The sequence below is a fragment of the Anabrus simplex genome, chromosome 6 (genome assembly GCF_040414725.1).
Source record: "Anabrus simplex isolate iqAnaSimp1 chromosome 6, ASM4041472v1, whole genome shotgun sequence".
Lineage (NCBI taxonomy): Eukaryota > Metazoa > Arthropoda > Insecta > Orthoptera > Tettigoniidae > Anabrus > Anabrus simplex.
This window is the reverse complement of record NC_090270.1, coordinates 71708840-71736490: the sequence shown is the minus strand read 5'-3', so window position 1 is coordinate 71736490 and position 27651 is coordinate 71708840. Positions and strand designations below refer to the sequence as shown.

Here is a 27651-nt window from a genome sequence, read left to right as displayed (position 1 = left end):
ACGTTAACACCACTGTCGGCAACCCGTAAGATGGTTTTCCATGGTTTCCCATTTTCACACCAGACAGATGCTGGAGCTGTACCTTGATTCACGGTCGCTTCCTTCCCATTCCTAGCCATTTCCTGCCACATCGTCGCCATAAGACCTATCTGCGACGGTGCGACATAAAGGAAATTGTAAAAAAAAAAAAAGGGAGGAAGGGCATCTAGTCCGTAAATAGGGCCAAGTTCACATATCCGGTACAGTTCACACCCACGATCCCACAAAAAAGGAAGAAAAAAAAGCTAAGTCATCTCCGTACAGTTCATGAAGGCCTTTGCAGGGGTGGAAGGTAACCGTAACTTTGGCACTTGATGGAGTGGAGTGGTTATCTCTACGCCCGGCCGCCTTTGCCCCGTGGAGTTAACCTTGCACTCATTTTTGGTGTAGTCTGGGTGAACTTCAGGGCCATGTGCACCTATGGAAGTGGAAATTTCGTTTCTTAAACTTTACAATTTCCTGACGGGGATTCGAACCCACGTCCTTCCGGGTAAGCCGAGCACGCCTTTACGCCCACCAGGGTATGAAAAAAGCTATAAAAAAGACAGTGGCAAAATAATGTGAAATTACATTAAAAACTAAAGCTTCATATCATAATATATTGTCATATTCGCATTGTATGGCTAATGTGATTGGGCTACTTTTTGTGTATTTTCTTCAGATAGTACCAATGGATCCAATTAAACCTCTGCGAAAGTGGTAGCTGTTCTATCATCGCACATGAGACGTAGTCTTTGTCATCTCCAAGTCCCATGTACTCTCACACCCAGAGTTGGGAAGTAATCGAATTACTTGTAACGAATACTTTTAAGTAATTTTTACTTGTAGTTACTTTCTGCAAAATGTAATTTAATACTTGAAATTGAATTGCAATCGTTACATTCCAGTAATCGGTATACAATACATCGAATGGAAGCAGAAACGCGAAAACATGAAGTGGTGGTGAAAGTAACTTTTTCATTTCTACTGTTATAGCAGGACCAGTACCTTCACCAGAGCTGGGTGAGATACTTACTTACCACACAAGTACTTCCAACTACATCAGACTTGCCCTACAATACCTGTCACTGATGGTGATGTTCATAAAATTAAATACAATTAGCCCATTCCTTTAAGTCTTCCCGTTGAGTGTCTTTTCAACAAATGCAAAGATGTACTTCCCCAAGAGGTTGAGGCTTCAGTGAGAATGTTAAAGAACCAACCATTTTGTAAACTAAATGGCAAAATTTTTGAAATGCTTAATCACTAATTTAAAAATGAAAAAATATCATGTTTAGTCTCACTTAGTGATAATAGCCACTTGAATGGTCAGCGTACTGGCCTTCGGTTCAGACGGCCCCGAGTTCGGTTCCCGGCTGGGTCAACGATTTTAAATGCGCATGGTTATTTCTTCTGGCTCGGAGACTGGGTGTTTGTGTTCGTCTTAATACACTTCTTTTCTACACACGGCACTACACTACTAACCACCACAGAAACACGCATAAGATCCACATAAGATTGACGTCGGGAAGTGCTTTCGGCCGTAAAATTGGACCAAATCCATCACAAAAGCCGACCACAATAAATTTGGAAGGAGGACAGAAAGAAGAAGGGTAATTAAATACACTTAACGGCTCTACAGTATAATAAAAAAAATCTATATGTTTTCTTATCAAACTACCGTATCAGTTCATCTCTATGCACAAAAAAGGTCAGTGGTTTCCTTTAAGACTGGCGTTCTGTGAAGTAATGTCAGTGATTACTTGCTAAAAAAAGTGGTTTCAATTATTTTAAAGCTATTATATCAATTCATCCCCATGCACAAGTCATTGATTTTCCGGCTGTGAAGTAATTTATAGTGATTATTTGCTGGAAAAGTAATGTGTAATAGTAATTGAGTAAAACGGTAACTGCAATAAACCCAGTTCCCTTTTTCTTGTACTTTTCCGGTCACTGCCCACACCCAACTTTTCCTTGCAGGATGCCGTCTCGTTGTTCACGCGTCAGATCTTTGTTCCAACAGCTCGTTTCGCAGTCTGATCCTTTTTGTATGCTCTTCGGACCGGAAGCACATTTCTTGCAGCAAAGTCGATAAAATTCTACAACGTTTAAAACGTGTATTTTTATGTTACAAAAAACATTGCTGATAGTAGGAATCGGACCCCGATCACCCGCCTGAGAAACCGGCTGCTCTGTCAGCTCACATTTTCCCCTGTATACATGTTATTTGTAACCGTCTATGCGTGAGTTCAAAACATACAGTCCTTAGCATTTACATGTTCGGTGAATATCCATGTTCCTCCGTTTACACTTTTCTCTTCATATCCTGAGCCCTAATCATGCCGTAACCGAGCTCGATAGCTGCAGTCGCTTAAGTGCGGCCAGTATCCAGTATTCGGGAGAAAGTAGGTTCGAACCCCACTGTCGGCAGCCCTGAAAATGGTTTTCCGTGGTTTCCCATTTTCACACCAGGCAAATGCTGGGGCTGTACCTTAATTAAGGCCACGGCCGCTTCCTTCCCACTTCTAGCCCTTTCCTGTTTCGTCGTCGCCATAAAACCTATCTGTGTCGGTGCCACGTAAAGCAACTAGCAAAAAAAAAAAAAAAAATCATGCCGTAAATAAAATGTGAAATAATACCATGAATATTTTGTAATTATCTCAATAAATTCTTGGTTTATTTAATAAGCTTAAGAAAAAATGTTCTTGTTATTACTTGATATTGATATCAACCCCTCAGTACCGGAGTAAAGGGTGGTTAACATGTACTACGAAAACGTTTTGTATGAATCTTTGAAGTGTTACAGTATTACTTGGATTATGATGCATGTACTTATTTTAATTTTTTTTCTTGCAGAATTCCTTTGGCCGACCTGACGAGGTTGTTGCGGCGGAGACGTTAGCGAACCATGTACGTTGTAACAACAGCTTCGTCCACGCTGTGTTCCAAGCTCAGTTCAGATCGTCACTCACCTGTCCGAGATGTCAACGCCAGAGCAACACTTTTGATCCGTTCCTATGTATGTCGGTACCTGTACCTCAGAACCAGCGGAGGCCTGTGTATGTCACCGTCTTGTATACCTCCCAGCAACCTCGACAAGTAAGTTTCGTCAAAAAATGTTTTATCTTTTTGCGTTGTTTAATGCTAATCGTTTATTACGAGACGTACATGTAATATTAAACGATCCATGAGGTATCAGCGATAACATTATGTAGGTAAACCTAAATTTAAACTGGACTTCATTGCCTCATTGAGAAGGGAAGTAAGAAATTAAATTATCTCTTTCAGAAGGAATGTAATCTGCCTGACGAGATGTACCTAGATAACTGGCTACTGGAGGTTAAGAAAATAGTTTGTTGTTCCAGTTCAGACTCCTAGAGAGGTGATTATATTGGGAAGGGTCATAGAAGGCAGGAAAACAGAAGTCTCCCTGGATCCTGCGAATGTAGTACTGTCAGGATTGAAAAAGGATGATGGTTGAGCAATGGTGGGCCCAATTGGGACCCAAGGTCGTGAGCTGGGAGGGCAGGACATCAGGCAGCAGTGTTGCCTCTTACTGCAGAGCAGGCAGAAGATACCGTGGGTGTATTCGATTCCTCCACCCGCAGGAGGTTAGTGTTCATCTTAAGAAATTAAATATGAGAGGAAGAAATGAAGTACGGTATATGACATTATTAAATCAAATGTGTATCGGCCCGTGGATATATTCACCAGCTGCAAACAACAGTCAGCTAGTGAAACACACCAGCATTTCGAACAAGCTCTTTAGTTCAAATACTTGTTGTATTGATAATTGTCCGTGTCATTTTGTATATCCCATTACGCGTTCCTGGAGATAAGAAAGTACTGGTGAAGCTACTGGTTCCGCTGTAGTAGAACTAAAATTGTTCACTTAATCATCATCATAATCATCATAATCATCATCATCATCATCATCATGCAATTTTTCCCCGTTTCTGCTTCCATACAATGTATGTCGATTACCAGAATGTTACAATTAAAATTATTTTTCAAGAAGTGAATTACGAGTAAGAAGTTGTCTGTAAAAAGGTGATGATTACAAGTAAAAATTACTAATAAAGTATTCGTTACAAGTAATTCGATTGCTTTTGCTCAATTACTTCCCAAATCTGTATTGTTTATAGAAAAGAGGCACAAATGCAACACATTATGTGAAATAAAGAAATCATTAAAAAATCGGTGTGTGTCGGTAACTGATGCCAGTCTGTATTTTACAGCTGGTGAATATATCCACTTTTATTCATTTTTATATTTTTGCTTCTTCCCTTTTCCTGTCTTTATCCATATTTCTACGTTTCCTGCATCAAACCTGAAGATCTGTCCAGGTCGTCCTTCAGTGTGTGTTGTTGTTCACCATCCTGAAGAAGCTGAGAAACTGAAACAAACTCATCAAGGGCTGAGATTAAATAATGTAGAAGACCTGGGATTGATGTGAAGGGTGGTCGCACGCTTTCGATTTGCATTGCTGTGGACTTTCATTTAAGAGATGGTGGGTTCGAATCCTACCATCGGCAGCCCTTGATTTCCCATGTTCCCATCAGCAAAATGCAGGAATTGTATCTTAATTAAGGTCACGGTCGTTTCCTCCCCACTTCTAGCCCTTTCCTATCCCATCGTCGCCATAAGACCTAGCTGTGTTGGTGCAACATAAATCAAATTGTAAAAACAAAACTTAATGTCAGCATGTATGGTAGTAACTTATCACTTCAGTACTTGAAGTTTATAAAGTACTGCCCGGCTCCATGGCTAAATAGTTAGCATGCTGGCCTTTGGTCATAGGGGTTACGGGTTCTATTCCCGGCAGGGTCGAGAATTTTCCCATCATCGGTTAATCACGCGGCACGGGGGCTGGGTGTATGTGTCGTCTTCATCACCATTTTACCCTAATCACGACACGCAGGTCGCCTACGGGTGTCAAATGAAAAGACCTGCACGTGGCGAACCGAACGTGTCCTCATAAGGTACTAGCTGTAGTACTTGGCTCTGGTCAGGTCCTTTTTCGAATGTTTAATTTTAGGATTTGTATTACCTGTTTGAAGTGATTTTTATAGATTTCTTTATTGTGTCCTTGATTAATATTTTTACGAACTCTTTAGTAGATTTAGAGTTATTGTTGTGTGTTTAGGTTTAAACTTTGTCCTTGAAACAGCCCAGACTGTCTGGGAACTAGTTGTTCATTTTAAGTAAATAACAAAAGTAAGTTATAACAGTATGTATTTACGCATTGCACGTACACAATTCCAACTGTCATCTGAACTGTCACCAATCGGCCCATGCCGGTGGCGGCTGAACTTGGACTTAAACGGCACCCAGAGTGTCACAGTTCATCTCAGTGACCTCAAAAACTATGGATTCGACATAAATATAGGTTTTTTCGATAAGTTTTACATGTCACCCTTCGTCCCATTCCTAGGTGTTTTTTACTCCCACATTATTTTTTCCTGATAGTAAGTCATTTTTTACCAAGTATGGTTGAGAGCTATGCTGGAACATACACAAATGAATCCATAAAATAGGTCATTTTAGGAAAAAATTTCACCCTTTCCCACCACCATGCCTATGAGGGCTGAATTTGGACTTAAAGGGGCATCTGGAGTCACTATTCATCTCAATGACCCCGAAAACTATGGATTCAACACTAAATTGGTCCTTTTTCAATTATTTTCACATGCCTCCCTCCCCATCCCACTCCTAGGGGTGTCTTATCCCCGCCATATTTTTTTAGGTAGAAAGTCGTATGTGTACGAAGTTTGGTTAAACGTTGTACTGGAACATACATCCAGAATCTTGGCCATTTTGGACTTTTTATTTTCATTCCTTCTCAACCTCCATTCCAACTGGTGCTGAATTATGACTTACACGGATTCCAGATTGTCACAGTTCATTTCAGCGACCCCAAAAGCTATGGATTCAATACTAATATCAGTTGTTTTCACTTATTTTTATATCTCGCCCCCTTCGCTAAGGATGGTAGGGGTGTCTTGCTCTCACAGTCACGTGTGTACCAACTATCATTGAGAGTCATGCTGGAAGGTACACGCATTCATTTCACCCCTTGTTACCCCCATGCTGGTGGCGACTGAACTTGGACTTAAATAACATCTGGAATGTCACAGTTCATCTCAGCGACCCAGATAACTATGAATTGAACACTATTTTCAGTTATTTTTGGGTCACCCCCTCCCCACCCTTACCAGGAGTGGTGTTTTAACCGCACTGTGTTTTCTTTCTCCAGATAGTAAGTTGTATGTGTACCAAGGTTTGTTGAAATTGCTCATGTGGTTTAGGAAGAGATGTGGACCCATACACACCTTCTTTTTCTTTTTCTTCTGCTATTACTGCCTCATTGGACCACTGCAGTCAATCATTCCCTGGTCATCATCTTTGCGAATTGCCTAGTAGCTTTTCATTGTCCTTCATTTGTCTATTTTTGGTTTAAATCTTATTTTAACTTTCACAATTTTTTTTTAAAATTTTTTGTTTGGTTTTGTAAATTGTCCAGAGTTATTTCTAGTTCTTCCACATCCTCTCTGATTTACTTAATCCATTCTACTTGTTGCTTCAGATTCCAGAGTTTCTCTACAATTTTTCGTGATAATTTGGTTTCTGGTGTCCTCAAAATGTGACCAGAAAAAGAGATCCTCTTCATTTGGCACTATCCACCATTGTCCATCTCTTTGATATTACTGTATTATTGGCCATGCGGTTAGGGGCGCGCAGCTGTGAGCTTGCATCCGGGAAATAGTGGGTTCGAACACCACTGTCGGCAGCCCTGAAGATGGTTTTCCACGCTTTCACATTTTCACACCAGGCAAATGCTAGGGCTGTACCTTGATTAAGGGCGCGGCTGCTTCCATCCCAGCCCTAACCCTTTCCTATCCCATCGTTGCCATAAGACCTATATGTGTTGGTGCGACATAAAGCAAATAGCAACAAAAAAATTATATTAGTTATGTATGCATGTTCTAGCTATTCATCTCTCTACTTTTAGGATTTTGTCGATTATATTTCTCTGAGTGACTTTAAAAAGTTTTGCTTCCGTATGTCATCTCTGGTTGAACCACTGTCTTATAATGTTTTAATTTTATTTTTATCGAGGGGCATTTTTATATATTTAGATAGATCTTTCACTCTTCTTGAATGCCTTTGAATCAAGTGAAGTTTCTCATGTGATTTTTTTCTTCATGTCAGGTGAAACTTGGGCTGTCTTTATCTATCCATGCTGAAATCCGAGATCTCCGCGAACAGTTGGCGTCAGACACGGGTATTTGTGAACCTCACATGCTGATCACAGAAGTTGATGATCTTGGCTTTCACCGAACATTCTCAGGTAAGTTCATTATATTTCACTCCTTTAATGCTACAAGGAAACCATACAGGGCTTATGAACCTTGGGTATACCTTCTAACAACAAATCAGTCAGGTTGATATAGCATTTAAGATTCATAACACTGTGCATATGAAACTCAAAGTTAGATTTTTCTGAGGAAATTTTCAGTTAATTGAAATGTCTTGAGAAATGTATAATCAACCCTGATATCTTTCCATAAAAGCAACACATGCTATTGGTTGAAAGTATCGAACGGAACAAACAAGTGTCAAAGCATGTCATCTATAAAGAGATAGGAATATATAATACTACAGGATAAACACAGTGTCTGGTCAGTGTGGGAAGAAGGAGAATAAAGAGGAGATGAAGAGAAACATGAAAATATAAAAGGACAAGGATCTTCTCTGAGAAGACAAGCGGTTGACAAGAAGAAAGTTGGTTTTTGTTTTTTTTAAAGATGCTTTTCCTTCTTTGCCCTTTTCTCCTCTTTCTGTTGCTTCTCCTTCCTTCGCTTACGTTTCATTGTATCTATCATATTATGTGTTACAATTGTGTTCCCATATCTCTATATATGACGTGGTTTGACGCTTGTGTGTTCCTTTCCATTTCTTATATTCACCCATTGGAAACCTTTCCTCCTTCTCTTCCTAGTCTTTAATCACCTGTATTCATCATTATCTTTTTACATCTTCCCTTTTCCTGTCTTTATCTGGCTTTCTTTTTATCTTCTATATCCCACGTCATAATGAAGCTCTGTCCGGATGCCCCCTCAATGAGAGTTGATGTCTTCCCTCCTGATGAAGCTGGGAAGCAGAAGTGAGGTGGTGCTGGTGGTGATTATTGTTTTAAGAGGAGTTACAACTGAGCAACTATCAAAGGGAAAAAATGGAAAGGGTCTAAAACATAAAAAAATTAAGGTGTTGGCCAAAGAAAGATGAGAGCCACGAAAGGCATGGAAACGAGACTCCCTAGGCGTTGGAAACCTAATACCGTTGTGGTTAGAAAAGCCTGGTGTAAGTGGAAGCAATTCCAGGACTCAGCTAAGGGTCATGTGGTCGCCAATCCATGCTCCCAAGTTAAAAGCCCCTGTAGTCCCCTTTTTGTCATCTCTTATGACAAGCAGGGGATATCGTGAATGTTATTCTACCGCCTCCACCCACAGCTATCAGGGGCTGAGATGAAATTAGTATAGAAGAACTGATATTGATTGACTGCTGGAAAAATTACAGATAAAGAGAAAATGGCAATTGATGTCATTTTTCATTATTTTTGTGAAATATTCTTGGTGATTGTTGAAAAATCTAACTATAAATTTGGTTTTTCATGTTTCCCTTGCAGATTCTCAACCTTTGTCAATCATCAAGGAGACAGATCCGGTTTATTGCCTTGAGTTACCACAGCTGAAGGAAGCCTCGGAAGATAGCGGAGCCTATGTTCTTCTCTGTTGGGTGAATCTGCTCATTCTGGATGACCAGTGTGCCAGGTGACCTGTCATTGATTTCATTTATTTCTATCACTCTTCTGTGCTATCAAAGTAAGCAAGTTAGACAATTGATAATGCAGCAGTTCTGTAATGTTTCAGAAAGCAGTGGCGGTGTTATTATTTTTTGATTATTTTTAGAGTGCTGGCGAGAGCTTTAGCTTTCTCCCTCACAAATTACTTTGTTACAACAAAGTAGTAGTAGTAAGTTATTCTGTCCGGTAAATACAACACTGAGCAAAGTATATGTATTGTTACGTATCAGCCCCATGGTAGCCCCTTTTGGTACTTCCAGCACGGGGCAAGTGAGTCAGATGACCGCAGATCTCCCATCCGACCTGTGGGGTGTGGTCGGCCTTTCGGTATATTGTTCTCGTCGGCTGGTTTTACCAGTGAATTTCTGGGAGACGCCACGTTGCAAATATTCTGATACACCTCACCCGAGCTATAAAATGAGAGGCTAGCCGCGGACAGTCAGTCATTGTTGGTGCTGGACTCACGGCCAGTGTTGGACTCCGTTCTGAAGTCAGTGTGAGACTCGTGTGTTGGGGATCGGTGGCTGGGCTGAGGGCGACAGAGGTGTTGGGTGTCGCTAGTGTCCCACTGAGGTCTGAACAAGGAGTTGTGGTGGTTGTGTTGGAGAGTCCAGCAAATAGCCGGACTGAAGACTACATACAGGACAGAAGACTGTACTGCCTTAGAATACTATGTGTGTGCTTCTGTGGATTGAGGACTGCCATGAGTCAGCGATTGAAGCAGTTACTGTGAGTGTGAGGGCAATTGGACCTGTGTTAATATTCGCTGTTGTATCGTCCTGTTGTTGAATACTGTTGAGCTGTTGCTGTTTAGTTGTTCATTGCATGTGGCTGTGTGAGTTACTGGACTGTCTCTGGAGTCGAACCAAGGAATATTCATTGTGTGTTGTGAAGCCAGTGGCAATGTATTCAAACCCAATTGTCTGCACACAGCTGCTGTATGGGGTGACAGGACTCGGAGAAGTGAAAGTTAAGGCGAGCGCATGAATAGGATTAGAATTTCCTTCAGATAAAGGTTGTTTTAAGGGTACAACTGGGCAACCATCCTCTGTCTACAGTAATCGGAGGTAAAAAGTGGAAGAGATCCGACACTTAGAAAAGTGAAGGTATCAGCTAGTGAAAGACAAAGGCAGCGAAGGGCGTGAAAATAAAAAGACTTCCTAGGCCTCAATATCTAATACCATCAGGGTCAGAAAAGAACAAGAGTTGACCAAGGAAGGTTGGATAGGGTAGATGAAAGTGAGGAGCCTGAAACAAGTAAGTAGAAGCATTACGAGGACTCGTCCAAGTGCCCCTTGGTCGCCAAAACCATGCTCCCAAATTAAGAGCTCTTGTTACCCATTTTAGTTGCCTCTTATGACAGGCAGGGAGTAAATTACATTTAAAGGTCTATTTTCACATTTCAAAAAATGCATAACAATTTCCATGATTAAAAGAGGTGTTGCTTAAAGAAGAGTCTCTCGAACCTATCAGTTAGGTTTGAAGTAAGTTCCCTTAATCCTCCAGTCACCTAGCACAGGAAAATGATATGCCTCTGTGCTCAATGTTGAGAGGACTTGGGATCCTGGAATGAAAATAGACATAATTCTTAGAATTTTCTGATGTTACATCTCTAATGTTGTTAATAGAAACTGTCCCATATCATCTCTCTTTTACTTTTCCCTACAGAAATTCAGTGTTTAGTACTGTTGTCAGAATTTAACCTGTCAGGTTTACAGCTTTTTGAAACACTATTGTCTCCTCCATGTGTGCCTTCAAGGTACAATTTTTACACTCTGATCCGTTCTATGAGGACTGGAATTAGAAATGATGTTGGAAAAGGTTATTCTGGATGTGGATGAGATGTGGTATATCATTAAGCTTATGGCTTCTAGGTCTCAATATAATTTGTTTGGATCATTGAGAATAATTTACAATTTTTCTCTCCTTTATAGGTTTAGTAGCCCGTACACAATGCAAGTTGGTCGTGAGACATCGTATGAAGACTTGCAGAAACTGATTCTCAAAGAAATGAACACTATTCTTCATGATGACGTTCTAGTCAACTCACAAGAGGTAAGTAATCAGTGCATCTGCTTAACCTGTTGACGAGTGCACCTAAGGACATTCAATAGAGTGTGCACGCCATTTGTCATTTGGTCCCACAGGAGGGAGCACGGCATTTGTCGTTTTAAGCTAGTACTAAGAACTTTTTTGCTTACTAACGTAATATGACACCTGGCAGCATTTTTTGGAACTTTTTTGAATTATTCAAATAGTGGAAAATTCTAAATTCCCATGGAGGGAATTAGATATTTTTCACCAATAGAGCATGTCAAGTCGCTGTACAAATCCTAGTTCTGTATGGTGGTGGTCTCTGACGGAAGAGTTTGTGTAAGAGTTTGGCGTGACGTTAGCCTGCAGGTTACAGCAGTGTTACGATTGCTGCTGATGTGAATAGATGTTTATGCTCTTCGTAGCTAGAAATATTTTTGGTTTTCGTAAATATAACTGAATATTTCTTCTTTTGTAAATTACAAGCGATGTTGTGGAGTTTCTGGACACAAGTAAATGATATTATAGATGAACTAAATGGAGATATTAGTGAAGGTGATATATTAAAAAAAGTTTTGAAATGACAGTGTTTTCTCGATCCAAAATGTCTTTTCATGCGTCTCAAAGTCTCTCAAAGTTATAATAAATCATTTTTATATAATTCAAAAAAGAATTCTTTCTCCCCAGAGGTTTTTTACCGGTCAAAACATACTCGGATGCGGCCGGCATTATCGTCAAAAGGTTAATATTCAAAATTTCTAATTTTTTCAAAAAGAAAAATTTCAACATAGCATTCAAGACCAATGATACTGTTTAAAACTAGTGTGATAAATAATCAATAGTTTTGACGTGATTGGTAGTTTTTGGATTAGGTGCGTAGATGATATTTTCATAATAATAGATCAGCAGATCACAGTCAATAGTTTTGAGATAGTCTTCGAGTGAGATACGTACATGATATTTTCATAATAATAGATCAGCAGATCGCTAACGGCAAAACAATCCGTGATCAACTTAACTCTTTAGATCTTTATATCAAATTTACCCTCAAGTCCAAAATCAATAAATCACTCAACTATCTAGATTTAACAATCACTATGAGCACAACAGATCTTTCAGTATCTTTAGAAAACCTACACAAACATCAAATTCCATCAGACAGGATTCCGTTCATCCAGGTGTTCATAAAAAAGTGACCTTTTTATTGTGGTCCATGGGGCTTTTAATATTCCTCTGTCTCACAAAAACTTCAAGAAAGAAATTAATACTATATATTCAGTTGCATTTCTTAACAGTTTTAAAAGAAATTTCATATATAGAATTATAAATAAAATTAGAAATAAACATTTCAGTACACTCGTCAGAGATTTGAAGAATGAAAAGAAAAATTTCAACATAGTCCCTTAATCTTTCATAATTCAAGTAGTCAACAGTGACGGTATGTTTTCAAATTCCAGAGTTTATAAATTGAACTGTATGCAGTGTGGGTCAGACTGGCAGAAGTTTTAACATCAGATATCAAGAACATGTCAACGCTAAGAACATGTTAACGCTAAGAAATATAATAGATTTTGTGCCATGAGCGCCCACATGACAGATTTCTAAAATTCTTTTTCCACATTATGTTAAGATCTCAATATTTTACGCATTGAAAATAAAGGTGTATTTTTTATCATCATCATCAGTTTGCCCTTCCAGCAAGCCAGGTAGGGTGATTGAAAAAGAGCGTGTTTCAAAGTTGCCTGTTCAAGAAAAGATTTTGTTGTCCATGACAGATTCCCAATTCCATCCTCTTCTCTCCACATTTTCCCTCGGTTGGTCCATCCATCTTCTTCTTGGTCTTCCAGCTGGTCGTCTACCTGTCATTCTCTTTTCCAAATAAGCACATGGTATCCTTGTGCTATTCATTCGTTTAACATGCCCAAACCGTTTAAGTCTAGATGACCTCTTTCCGCCATTGATTCATTTAGACCTAGGGTACATTGGATCTCATCATTTTTCACGTGATCAAGTCATGTCTTTTGGAGGGCACTTCCAAGAAATTTATTTCACAGGCTTGATTCCTACTACAATTCTTTGATGTTAGTGTGCAGGTTTCCAGAGAATATGTAAGGATGTGAATGAAATATGCCTTGTACAGGATCATTTTTGTTCTTTGTGGGACCTTCTCATCCCATAGTAGGTGTCTAACGATACTGTAAAAGTTAGAGCCATTGGTTACTCTGTTATTTATATCTCAGCTCTATTATTACTAGTCATTACGCTTCCTAAATATCTGAATTGATGTACTGCTTCAACTTGGTGGTCCTGTATTTTTAGGTTGTATCTGTATTATGTCTGCTGATTTTCAGTGCTACTGTTTTTGATGGGTTCAATTTGATTCCATAATCATCCAACTTCTTACACCGTGCATTCAGATAATTTTGCACTCTGTTTCATCCCATATTGCCACATCATCTGCAAACACCAGAGCCTGAAGATCTTTATTACCTTTTCCTTTTAGTTCCTTTAAAATGGTATCCATATAACTGCTATGAATAGAAAAGGTGATTTTTGAACATTTCTTGAAAATGTTTTCATTCATATAGATCAGAGGTTCAACCCCACAGGAAATCTGAATGAAATTTCCGAGAAACATAATGTTCTTTTTGATGAGTTGTTTAAAGTGATTAAAAGACAAGTTAACTCCCATAACATACAAAAGGATTCATCCCCTTACTTATTAAGTTTCATTATCACCTCGCCTACCCCAGTCCCTTACTCTATTTCCTCTCCACCGTGTCTTGACAAGGCTGCTTCTCAGTAGGCAAGTTCATGTAGTTACAGTGATATAAATCATTTTTGGTTCCGTATTGATGATATTTGACTTTGTATAATAACAATAAGTTATTTTATTATTTTATCCACCTAACAAGGCTGATGATGCCTACATAATTAAGGCTAAACATGTACCATATGTTTAAATAATGTGTCAACGAACAATTTAATAAGGACAAGGTCCTAATTGTATGTGTTTAATGTATTGATTAGGTGGATCAAATTATAAAATAACTTCTTGTTATTATATAAAGTTCATGTAGTGCGCATCCAAACAGTTGTATACAGGCATGACTTCAGACCGGCCACAGACTATTCCAACGGGACCAGAGGGGTTTGTGTGAACATTTTAATTTGAACAATGGTCATATTCATCAAGAAACAGTGTCATCAGTGTTCTTGACAAGTTTTTTATGAAGATGTTACAATATTGTTTAGCACAAAAGACTTTTGTGATTCCTTCACATCAGTGAACCTAATGTCAAAAATTTTAATGACAACGTTGATATTTTAATCTATTAGAGAACGCGGTGTAACTTAGTAACTTAATGATAATAATAATAATGTTATATGCTTTACGTCCCGCTAAATACTTTTATGGTTTTCGGAGATACCGAGGTGCCGGAATATAGTCCCGCAGGAGTTCTTTTACTTGCCATTAAATCTACCGACACGAGGCTGACGTATTTGAGCACCTTCAAATACCACTGAACTGAGCTAGGATCGAACCTGCCAAGTTGGGTCAGAAGGCCAGCGCCTCAACCATCCGAGCCAATCAGCCCGCACTCAGTAACTTGGTGAATCATTTCATGATATTCAGCATAGAGGGCATTAAAATTTCCCTTCTTTAATCATAGAAGATTAATTCAATTATGTTTAATCCGTACATAACAAATAGCTGAAGATGTCCAATATTTGGACGAAACATATTCTACAAGTTTATATCATGTGATTTTTCACTGAATATACTTTGTATTGAAAAGATAAACTATTGCATTCTTGCATATGTATAGTTGATATCAATATGGAACTGAATATGGAACTTGTTGTATGTAACAAAATTTAGTAGTAATTGTATATTGTAAAATTCTTTTTTTGGTTTCTTTCTTACTCCCGACTGGTTCATATGTATGTCTAATTTCTTGTACATCAAGCTGATGATGACCTTAACATAAGTTGAAACACGTCCTTTAAACATATTGTTTTGACAGGCCATTTAATTTAACTGGTAAGATTTTATTGTCTTGAATATACTATGTAAATTCTTACCAAGAATTTTCTTAATATATTTAGTTCAATATGGAACTTAAAATGAAATTTATCACTTCTAACTATAAATGTATTGAAATGTCCCTTCTGCAGTTAGCACCCCAACCAATGTTCCTGCACTGTTTTGGAAACCATTATGTCTTAGGTCACCCATGGAGGATAATCAAACCAGCAATTTTCACTGCCTTGTGGAACATGTAAATTCAATAAAAACTGTTGAAATAACATGACATTAATAGACATTAATATGACTACTGTATTCAGCTCATAGCTCCAATGACCAATCCGGTTTAAGAATATCAGGAACTTCATTAAATCAACAGCTGCTTATCACCACAATTTTATCGTTTTCACGTTATCACTTTCATTTTATTGAACCTATGTGCACTTGTTTTTAGATAAATTCCTCAGAACAGTACACTCAAACGTATTGAATAGTACTTTTGATCACAGAGTGCACAATCAATAGGTCTGTAACTGTGCTATTCCAATGAAGGTGATAGCCGAAGTATTGCAAGACTGCAACCCAAGGAGTTTCAATGCAAAAATAAAACAGTATATTTCATTGCTGAAAGTTCTGTTCTCTGTATAGCTTAGTAACACCTACATATTTTATATGTTTTCTATTCATGCGCTTCTATGATCATTACTAATTTTTGTAGTTTTTCACTAAAAAGTCAAAATAAATACAACTCAAGCTCCATATTCTCTGTAGATAAATTCTGGAGGTCTTGTTATGTTACTACTGATTGGAAGGTTTTATCTAAGGAATGACTTGTCTAGACAAAGTTGTAATATGGACATATGTTATAGTAATGTCTAAAAACTTTTGGGTAATGTCAGAATTGATAGTATTTATGGATAGACCTGACAGAGATCAAGGTAATTTCACAAACCTGAAAGAAATTCATTCTTTTGCCACTTGTGTAATTTCACTCTGTGATTTTCAGATTCCTCTGTTCCGCATGCGCATTGCGGACGGTTTGGGAGGCTCTGGAACATATTTAGATCCGACCTTGGATCATCCATTGTATATGGAGGCTGTAGAGCAAGCTCTTGCACTTTGTGAAGATGATGCTGGACCACCTCATCTCAAGCTGGTACTTGAGTGGGATTTACAGGCCAAAGAAAGGTGTGTGTATAGAGTTTGGTTGTATCATGTGTTACCATATAGTAATATATCCTCTGTGTGGTTGACACTCTGTCACTGATCCACTGATTTCTGTAGTATAATAGGAAATATCCGTATGTAAAACACTACTTTTGTCCTAGTTATGACCTATTTGTTAAATTGCTTAGTATAATCCTGTGTTTTTACAGTGTGTTAATAAAGAAGTAAGGCATGTCTACCTTTCCTAAGATGGAATAGTTTTGGGGCTCACAACACTCTTGACAATTCTGAGCAGGTCGTTGCAGAGAATATTTTTGCTCGTTTTTACCCTACTCTTATTTGTTGGTTCACTGTTGAAAGCTACCTCTTGCGCACTAACCTGTCTGCTCGCTATGAAATGACTAAGAAATGGAAATTGAGTGATCGCTCTCATTGAATAACAATAAGGATGAGAGTATTTATTTTACTTTCTCTTAATTACTTCAGTCTCCATTAATTATTTAAAAAATGCTATTATTGTTCATTACTCTGAGACTTAAGCTACATATATTTGCTAATCGTCTGCGGTGGCAGCTACTCGTTTCTGAGAATAGGTTTTTTTTTTTCTCCTGCAATTCTTCTTAAAGTCTGTTGGCTCTGTGGAGATGTTGCTGAAGACTGATCAAGCCAATCTTCACATGAAACATGCGGCCACACAGGTCACATCTAAGTGTGGATGGAGGACGCGGTCGGGTCTTTTCATTGGTTTCAGTTTCTTGTCTGTGATGTGCCTGCTCAAACAGTGTGACACCTTCTGCGGTAGCTTTGCGCCAAAGAACACGGTTGTGTGCAGTTGTTGCCCGGATGTTAACATTTATGTTGGTGCTATTCATTGTCTTCTTGAGATGGTCTTTATAACGTTTCAAAGGAACACCTGAGGCCTTCTGCCATGACCTGTCTCGCCGTAGAAAAGTTGTTTAAGCAGTCTGTCATTCGTACGCTGGACGTGACCAACCCATCTAAGCCGATGAATGATGACGAAGGCTTCTATACTGTTCATATGCTCCTTGTCAAGAACTGCCACATTGCTTATGTAGTCATCCCATTTTATGTTCATGATGGATCTAAGTTTCTGCCGATGGAAGAGTTCCAGTTTCTTCAGGTCACGATGGTAAAGTGTCCAGGCTTCACATCCATAGTTGTTATGCATTCCACTGCAGACATGACAACAATAATACAGTATACCATTTGTTAGAAATGACTAATATCCCAATTCTAAGGGAAGCAAGCAACCACTTGCTTGCTGCTTAACCACTTGACGTACTTTGACGGATCTCTCCGTCCTGGCTCTCGACTGCACTCCGGTACAAAGACGGATCTCTCCGTCCGCGTGTAGTGTTTATTTCCGGACCCGCTCCAAGCCGGTTTCCTTTGTGAAAGGATTTTATATTTGTAAGGTAATCTCTTGACAGATAGAATCACTGTTTTTATTCCATTGACATATTCGATAAACATGTCTGTGCAGTTATTTCACGGAAAGAATAACCAGTATCTTAGCAACCTCATTGTAAGCGAAATCATGGCTGCCTCCATGTTGAGTGACAAAGCGATTATATGGGAATTTTTAGAAGAGAATGACATTGATATAGAAATAAGCGACGAATAATTTGGTGGATATGGAAAGTAGTGAAAGTAGTTCGTGTGATATAAACTTTAGCGCTGGTAGGGGTGAACAAAGTGCTGTTTTGCCGTCAAATATGTCACTTAATTTTAGGCCTAAAACTGATGCCGTACCAGCGGCTTCTAATCATGTTTTACGCTGTAGGGAATGGAACTGAGAGCACGTAAGTAATACTCCAGAGTATCATTCATGCATCGCAACTGGTGAAATAGTATTTTCCAAAGGCACCTAGGACAATTCCCGAACGAACTAAAAGTTGTGAACGAATTTCTAACAGCAGACTTTTCGGGAACATTTAACCAATGCAATGCTTATGCAGGTAAATGTCTTATATCGGCTGCCGAGGATATAAATAGGGTAATGTCATCTGGAAAGGAACACTGGTTTCCTGTATCTGTGGATGAAATGAAGGCCAGATTACCTTGAAGTGGTAATGTATGATGGAAAAAAGACGTTCAGGCCCAATCTTGTTGTTGACTACAACTGCGGAAAGGGTGGTGTTAATTCCCATGAGCAGGGACTCGCATCATTCCCCTTGACGAGGAAGTATGTAAAAGGATACAAAAAATATACTTCTACATGCTTGACATGACACTTCTGAATTCCAACATCATTCATCCCCTCCTCAATCCTGAAAAGAATCAAGTAGGCTTTACCACCTTTTGGATCAATTTGGCCGAACAGCAGTTGGCAAGTGTGACCTTGCCTGACTATCCAAAATAAGGCACCCAAGCTCTGGAGATACAGCACTGAGACTTCAAGAGAGGCACTGGGGTCACTTTCCGACCAAAATACCCCCAACATTGAAGAAGGTTATCCCATCACGGAGATCCAAAGTCTGTGTGACACGGGGTCTGAGGAAGGAATCTTCATTTGAATGCCACCGGTGCAAGGTGACGATGCACGAATATGACTGTTTAATGACGTACCATATTCATAAAGACTTCACAAAGTACATCTGGCAGTAGTTTGGATATTTCCTCTCATTACGTTGCTGTAAAGCATGCTTTTTCAGTGTCGGTGATAATATCGTGCAAAGTATTGAAAATAAATGGTACACCAAGGCATAAATAAGTTCAGTTAAATGGTATGTGAATGGGTTAAGGAGTTTAACACTTACGTCACCAGTTGCTGTAATATTGAAAGAAGGGCAACAGTAGGCTGTGAGCCACAGGGAAAAGAAAGGAATTACCTCATCATTTTTAGCTTCACGGTTAGATTACTAGATTTGTCTATCAGGGGCATTATTATAATCGAAGTCTTCCGGTTCTGCTGTGGTTTAATCCTGTGCTCTAGAGGAGTAGACTACGAGCATTAGTCGAAACATCTGGCAGGAATGAGACGAGTAGACAGCGGCAGAATAGCCCGGAAGACTTTGATTGTATTGAGTCCGGCCGTGAAATCCTTTAGGGGCTCTAATGTTTGGAATACTTTAAGAGTTCAGTTTGTTGTGTTTTTTTTTTTTTTTTTTTTTTTTGTTTCTTTTTTTTTAATTTATACATAGGTTAGTATTACATTTTCCAGTATGGGTTTATTCTTTTTCCAGTGTGATAGCTGATGACAGTGATCAAATGGAAGAGCATGCAAGTGTAAAACAGCTTAAAATTAATACTGAACAAGGTGGAGCTGTGACTTTGGAGGAGTGTTTTGAGGTAAGCTCATGTATCTTCCTGAGTTAACTTGATCATTGAACTGTTTACCAGTTTTATAGGATTATTTTGTTTGCTGTTGTGTGGACTTTGACAATTTTATGCAATATTCTTGTAGTTATACACCAAAGCAGAAGTGCTGGGACCAGAGGATGCGTGGCACTGTCCATACTGTAATCGTAAGCAGGAAGTTGTCAAGAAATTAGGATTGTGGTCATTGCCTGATATTCTTGTCATTCATCTGAAACGCTTTCGACAGGTGAGTACCCACTTATCCACCATTTTAGCTGTAATTGTTTTAGCTTTTTATAGATCTCTTTTATTGATAAATTTAACTTAGTAAGAAGAGGAGATTTTGGACGTCAAATCTATGTACAAGCATATTATTTAATCTATATAATAACAGGAAAAATTTGTGTTTATATGCTTCTTCTTCTTCTTCTTCTTCTTCTTCTTCTTCTTCATCATGATGTCAGCATTTGCTATGGACTTCGCCCAGTTTTTTGGCCAGATGACCTTTCTGATGCCAACGTCAGCCCTATGTGAAGGGATGTATTCACTATTGCATGTTTCTGTGATGGTTGATAGGGTGGTGTATTGTATATAAATGATAAGAGTAACTCATACTCCCAGACCCCGATATACAGGAATCGACTAGATGCGGTTAAAACTCCTCGCCTGTCCGGGAATAGAACCTGGTGCCTTGTGAACCAATAGCCACATTGCTAACCATTCAGCCAAAGGAGCCAGACAAAATTTGTGTATAATTATGTACATCTGTTCAGAATGTTTGGTGGATATTACAAGCTTGAAATTTGGTATGTGGGTAGCTTCTACCATTTAGATGATGTAAAAGTGTGGTCGATCTTTCACATCATACACAACACCTTCTCGCGCTACTTGCCCCTACCACAATGCCCCCCTGATCAACCTTAGACAACTCCCCTTACCCCCACATCCCTTAATCCCTCCCCCTTCTCCTACCTCTGCTCATTATCTGTCCTTACTTCCACTCATACTTAATTTATTAGCTCCTCTAAACACATCTAGCCACTACGGCAAGCTCAACAAGGTGAGCCTCATAATACTGTATTTACGCGAATAATCCCCGTACCGTAACTTTAGGTAGGCTTATTTTGAAAAAAAAAAATGCGAACTTTGACGCAAAAAACCGCATCCCAATTTCGTGCCTCAAATTTTTTTAACAATGTGCAGGTATTATTACTGTAAATACGGGTATGTATGCGAATAATCCCTGCCACCGTATTTACGCGAATAATACCCGCCACCAAATAATCCCACACCCTAAATTTAGAAAGGCTGATTTTGAAAAAGTAATGCCAACATTGACGCAAATAAAACCTGCTCCCCAATTTCGTGCCCCAAATTTTTTTTTAAAATGTGCGGGTATTATTCGCGTAAATATGGTATTACTTGTTTTTAACTTAACGATTTCCCCCTTTTTTTATTTCTAACTAATTTTCCCTTTTTCTATAGATTTCATATATCCACATCGAACTGAGGAACTTAGGTCCTACAATATTTCTTAGGAGCTTATATATGTTGCTATCCACCTTTGGACATGCTGATAAAACAAAAGCATGTTATTCCTTGCCTAGCAACAACTGTACACAAGCTACATCCTTCAAGATCCTTGTTATCACAATATAACAAGGCAACCCTCAAGATTTAATGTGCTGAATCAAGTCCCTTAACTCGTTCTTATCCATTAATTCAACATCATTATGTGCGATTTCAACTCTCACAGCAGGAGTGTACAAGACTGTCACGTTGCTTATGAACTTCAATTGAAAAGTTTATCTTCATGAAAAGTGTTACATTTTTACATGTATCCTTCAGTTCTTATCCATAAATTCAACATCATTATATGTGATTTCAACACTCAAAGTAGGAGTGTACAAGACTGTCACGTTGCTTATGAACTTCAGTTGATTATTTCATCTTCATGAAAGTGTTACATTTTTACATATATCCTTTAGAGTGTGAACATTGTCATATATTTTGTGTTATGTGTGTTGATAATTGAATACCTTTTGCCCTGCTCTTTCAATCGGCTGATGATGGCACCAAATATGTGTCAAAACCGGTCCCGAATTAAACATGTTGTAACATAAGTTTGTGCAACTTTATATCTGTGTATGGAATAGGTGGAACCTCGTAACTCTCTTTTTAACATTGTGAAAGTGAATAGACGGTTGGTCAATCTGTTGGGAGGCAATCTTGCCGCTTGACCATAGAAAACTACCCTCTTTTTCCTGGCACGGTCAGAGAGCTTCTCTATCTGGGAGTAGAGCTTGGAATTATGACATCTCTGGTAATCCCCATCTTCCAGTACCCGGCCTAGGGGATCTTTCTCAGAATTCTTCTAATTTTCTGTTTTTCAATTAAACCTCTTCTATTAATGACGCACACTTGTGGGCGGATGACTGTTGTGTAGCATTTGAGCTTCAGATTTTGAGACGGCCATCACTTGTAGTAGGTGTTTTCAATTGACTGCTTTCTCTGACAAGTTGAGTTCAGTCTGGTTGCCGAGATATTTAAATTTCTGCACTCACTTAATTCTGCCCTGTTTTAGTGACATCTCTTTGTTAGGCTCTTTGATGTTAGTGAAGTAGTTGGTTTTCCAGTGACACTTTGAGTCTCATTTGGCCGCTCGTCTTCTTAGACAATTAAGCTCAATTGATGCCATTTCCAGAGATTCAGCAGTCAGTGCCATGTCATCTGCAAAGGCGAGAATCTTCTGTCAGCCCTTCCCTCGTGTGACCCAGGTAGGCGCCACTCTGGACACCCAAATTGACCAAATCCTTGCGCCATTCCCTCACAATTTTTTCAAGAACGCAGCTGAAGAGGGGTGGGGGAAAGTTTGTCACCTACTATTGTTCCTGTGTCATATGCATAGAAAATGTTTGGATTAATACAAATGTGTATATTTATGTATTCCATGCAGTGTATTAACGTATTTTATATTTATATTTTTAGTCATCAAAACAGCGTTCCACGGCTAAGTTGACTACATTGGTGGACTTCCCCCTGTATGGCTTCGATATGAGTCCACACCTTGCAAACAGGCTACCTCTTTCTGGCCCACCTGGAGTGGTGGGGTCACCAGGTAATGGACCGCAAACAGGAGGAGTCCTCGGGGGGCTAGGATGGTCGCCATGGAAACGACCTCGCAGAGCACCCTATCGGCCTGATGATAATGTTTATGATCTGTATGCCATTTGCAACCATCATGGGCAGGACTTGCAGGGTGGACATTACACAGGTACATTTATTATATAAAAGCCATTAACTATTCTAAAAGTGCCAGTACACATCTATTTTGTAATATATATATGTACAAAAATGGCTTTTTATTTCCTTCAGGTACCTTGTATTTTCAATCCATACAATCCATTAAAAAAATACTGGAGAGAATTCAAATCAAGCGGAACAACTGATTACTAGGAACTGCTCCTCTTCCAGCCATCCTTTCCTTCCCTCTGGTACCAGCTGTTTATGAAAGATGTAAGACCTCTGTTTCCTTCAGAAGTCCTTCATGGGTACTGTCCAGCTGTTTTCAATGACTTTCACTCTCTTTTCGTTCTGCCCATCATACCGCTCAGAGTTTTACAAACATTCTGCTCGACTCTCCCACTCTTCCACTACAAATAAATCTCTCACCCCCTCGGATTTCAAACAGGCTATCACACAGAAGTTAATAATACCAAGTTCAACGGTGGGAATGGGGATACAAATGTCATAGGCACAAAATGTAATACTAATATTTTAAAAGTTTCCCATACCATTCATACATACTAAATCACAGCTATTTTCTAACTAAATGTTGTGAAAAATTTTAAAAATCAAATCAAATTCAAGACATTACTGGAGTTTGGCTGGATTATAATAATTTGGGTCTGTTGAGGGGATTTCTGCCCCCAGTACCTACCTTGAATTCAACACTGATTCAAACAGTATGAACCAATATGATTTTGACTCCATAAAGATTCTTACAACCTGTTAATTGTGCTGATAATCACATTGTTTTTTGCCCTTTGAAACAGGAATCATAATCAGTGAGTTTAAGAACATGTCATTCATAGGTCTTTCAAGATTGTGACATAAAGAAATTCTATATTAATAGGGATTAGAATTGTGAATATTTATTTTTCATGATGTATTGTACTTGAAGTAGACTTTCACCTAATTATGTTGTGTTGAGTACATGTAGTACATGCCGAACAGATGTCAAGTACAGAATAAAATTGGCCAATATGACTTTACTGGAATTGTTACAGGATGTGAGCCATAGTCTGTACTTTAATCTTGGTCATTTGTTAACCTGTGTAATGTTATTTTGTCCCTGAATATGGCAAATTTGAGTCAATTTTCTTAGGTCTCCATTTTTACTCTATCAAATTTTGTGTTGGCAAATCTGATCTTAGCTGATGAGTTACCGGTATACTGAAATACCTGCTGAATCGGAGAATTCCTAGCAAAGGTTCCTCAGACTTCAACTAGGTGCAACAAACATGTACAACTAGCTAGTTATTGGAGGTCACGTACTAGTGTGGATTATTAAAAGTTCAAATTATAAAATAAGAAATTGTAAAAATTTACCTTAGGTTTAAGGCATTGATTTCAAATCATAATAATTAAATAATATTGTACAGTTGCTGAAAGAACAAAAGAAAGAAAGAAAACATGGTATTGTATAAGTTCCTTGTAGGTACTCTTTTCTCAAACAGTTTAACTTATTTTGTTGTGGGTATCCACAGGGTTTGTGTCTACATGGAAGCATTCTTAAACAACTATACATATTCTACACAATTTCCTATTTTACATTTTCTGCATCATCATCAGTAAAATAATATTCTTGACATTGCCCAACCCTGTAATATGTTTGTATTGTAGTCTGGCTTGTTCTAAAGATATACTGGTATATATTTTCTATGCAGCTTACTGCCGCAACCCATATGACACGCAGTGGTATGCATTTGACGACACCCGTGTTGAGCCTGTGTCAGATACCAATCTGGTGACAGCAGCAGCTTATATCCTGTTCTATCAGCGGCGTGGACTGATTACAGGAAGTTACTCTGCAAGTTCTGCAGCATCTACTAGCTCTTCAGGGTCAGGCCTGGACCATTGGGTCTACAGAATGCCAGCATTCAATCATTGCACAAGCAAGTCTCAAGAAGAACTGAGCAATAAAGGTAAGTTACATTCTGTGGTTACATCCTGTCAATTAGAATTAGTAAATAGACTACAAATAATGTTTACTGTGACATTCTTTAACTCATTACATAAAATGAACTTCATTGCTATAAAGGATAGGTTGCTAATGGGGAAGTGTATTCAGATCCACAGAGACTTGCTTGGTATAATCTACTTCCTGATTACCTATATTGTGTGAAAGTTAAATGCACTGACAGGCTGTTTGAGTAGTGTTCCTCAGAGAACATCTGTAGCATACAATATGGAATGCTTTAGGTTTTATCCAAATGCCTGGCTTTTAGGAAGTTGTGAACTGGCTGTAAATTGAGTAGGAAATGTTGGGAAAGCTATGACATTATACTTCATCTGTTCTCACCCCTCCTTCTCTTAAGTAGCATAACCAAATCGTTGTTGACCACAGATATTGTACCATTGTCATTTCTTTCCGTTCCGGAGTTTTCGTGGAACAGAGAGGTGAAAGAAGGTGCGGGCATGAACGGGTTTATCTACTTTGATCAAAAGATTAATTAAAAGCTTTAAAATTAAAATTATATATTTTTATATCTCTTTTCTCCCCTTTTTTTAAACTGCAAACAATTAACAAACAAGTCGCTCAGCGACGGAACAAGATTTCAGGTACAGTAGTTTACATACAAGGCGAGAGAATTTGGAAAATCAACAAAATTCGTCAATTACTCATCTGATCTTACAAAAGTTATTTGAGCACCATTGCTCCCACTTTCTTTTAGAGAGTTTTAGTAGCACTGCTACAAAAGAAAGAACGTCATTGCTCTATGAATATCTAGGAGACTGTGCTCCTACCCTTATACCATTACAACACGAGCATCTTTGCTCACAGAGAATTTACCATTTCCAGGCCTCTAGAGGCACAATCTACATTTAATAGTTCAAACAGATTTCACTGTCTTCAACTCTCAACAGTTTAACCACTTAACATTAAGAATTTCTACAAGAGTATAGAATACTCAATCTACCGGGCCTTGTTGGGAAAGAAAAACACAGGTTAAAGTTACTGGCCCAAAAATCAAAATGCTGCAGAGGCAGACATTTGCACTCCTTGAAATTTGCACACAAGATAAAACCCTATTTGGGCTCGTGGCCTGAATTTACAGGGGCTAATCCCATTCTACTGAGGTGACTAGATGGAGAAATTTTAAGTTACAAGGCTACAGATAGGGAACAGTTACAAAAACATTGTCACCTCAAATACAAGTTGATAGGAAAGTCGAGAGGTTGTCACACTCTCTATTCCCGAATTTCAGCTAAGTGCTTTTAGGATGGTTTTGAAATTTACATTAGAAGATGTTTACATTATTGAAGATTGGAAATTAAAGTTACATTCTTAAGGACAGGAAACCTTCCCCTCGAGTTAGCTTTCAGAGGCTATCACCTAGTTAGTACATGGCTGCCATTACCTTATTGTGCTGGACTACTCGATGAAAGACAAAATGCCCCCGCCTCCACTATTAGTATACACTCAGTACACTCAATGATCAAGAAGACAAGGTAACTCGAAAAATTGCCAGCTTTTATACCAGAGAGGAAGCTTCGAGAGAGATCTGGACTAATGTCCAACACACCCCCTGTTTTTAATTGGCTAATTAAATATGTACAAGAAAACCCTGATTGGTTGAAAATTAAATACCCAGAATTTCTAACTGGTTACTTTTAAAGTTGGCAGAAAGAGATCGAAGTGTTGACAACTGTGATACACAAAAGAACAAAAGAAATCCAGTCAGTTTAGAAAACCTTAAAATAACACATTACTCTATCACTTTAGTAGTGACATCTATTGACCAACGTCCCAACTTTTGTACTAGTTGTTTCAAGTTTTAGGAGTAAGATGTCAGTTCACAAGGTGCTTGATTTGAATGCACGGGGTGGGTGTATCCTCGCGGCACACTTCCATTAAAATTTCTAACCCATTTACTTACCATCTAATCACTTGTGAAACTTTCTCCTTGTATCTCACCAGATTAATTAGGAATGTCTGCTATTTTCAAATACCTTGCTATCCAGACACACACAGTGAAGTCTGCATCATTAAAGCCATTGTCGAACAAAAATTCAAACTAATTTTATTCATCAAATTGAATATTATTATTTTTCCACCTTTCGATATATTACAAACATCCTGTTATGCATGTTCACAGCATTGTCCTTATCGTGATTTTTCAGGCAGCAGCAGCAGCAGCTACGAAGAAAAATTACCCACAAAACTTTTAGCGATACTTCAGTTCCCTAGTACTCAATCTGTAGACGTCGGTTATCTTTGACATACAGATTGGCAACCTATGACACCAAAAATGAATCGATTATGCATCACTGTTAGACATGTGACGTTGAAAACACAAAACTCCTAATACTGTTATTTATACAGCAAAGCAAACGAATATTGCAGTGAGTGAGGAAAATCCAAGTACATCGCAGGAAGACCTTAGAACTCCTACTCGGAAACGAACATCATGGGCTATACGCAGTGAGGGCAGAAAGGTAACGGCAGCAAAAGCAGCAGATTGCTGTGATTAAGAAAAATAAAGAATTACTCTTCCCCCTCAGTAAGTTGATTGAACGAGCTGCCATATATGCAGGAAAATATCTTTCCACAATTAAGAGGATTAAAACATTTTGTGCATCTCACCGGCAAACCTCCAGGCACCCCTGGCAAAATGAGGTAGACCAGTCTAATTTATAATAATTGATATTATTCCACAGTCCGTTTCCAGTCATTCAACCGGTTCAGGAATGAAATGAATGAAGTCCCCATCTAGCGGTGAGGATAGGAATTGTGTTGGCTGCCAAAGCCTGTCGCACTCCTCTGGGGCAATGATTAATGACTGATAGATTAAATGAAATGACATTGGAGAGTGTTGCTGGAATGAAAGATGACAGGGAAGACTGGAGTACCCAGAGAAAAACCTATCCTGCCCCCGCCTTATCTAGCACAAATCTCACATGGAGTGACCTGGATTTGAACCACGGAACC

At 38.7% G+C, this 27651-nt stretch overlaps 1 protein-coding gene across 1 annotated transcript in view; it reads left to right on the top strand.

The window, feature by feature from the left end:
* Window positions 1–27651, top strand: part of LOC136875509 (ubiquitin carboxyl-terminal hydrolase 31) — a 360598-nt gene that overhangs the window by 306088 nt on the left and 26859 nt on the right. The window contains exons 2-10 of the mRNA XM_067149057.2: window positions 2875–3117; window positions 7231–7369; window positions 8708–8852; window positions 10819–10939; window positions 15955–16136; window positions 19322–19427; window positions 19543–19683; window positions 22425–22710; window positions 24386–24643. Coding sequence (XP_067005158.1) covers window positions 2875–3117; window positions 7231–7369; window positions 8708–8852; window positions 10819–10939; window positions 15955–16136; window positions 19322–19427; window positions 19543–19683; window positions 22425–22710; window positions 24386–24643 — 1621 coding nt within the window. The remainder of the gene's footprint in view (window positions 1–2874; window positions 3118–7230; window positions 7370–8707; window positions 8853–10818; window positions 10940–15954; window positions 16137–19321; window positions 19428–19542; window positions 19684–22424; window positions 22711–24385; window positions 24644–27651) is intronic.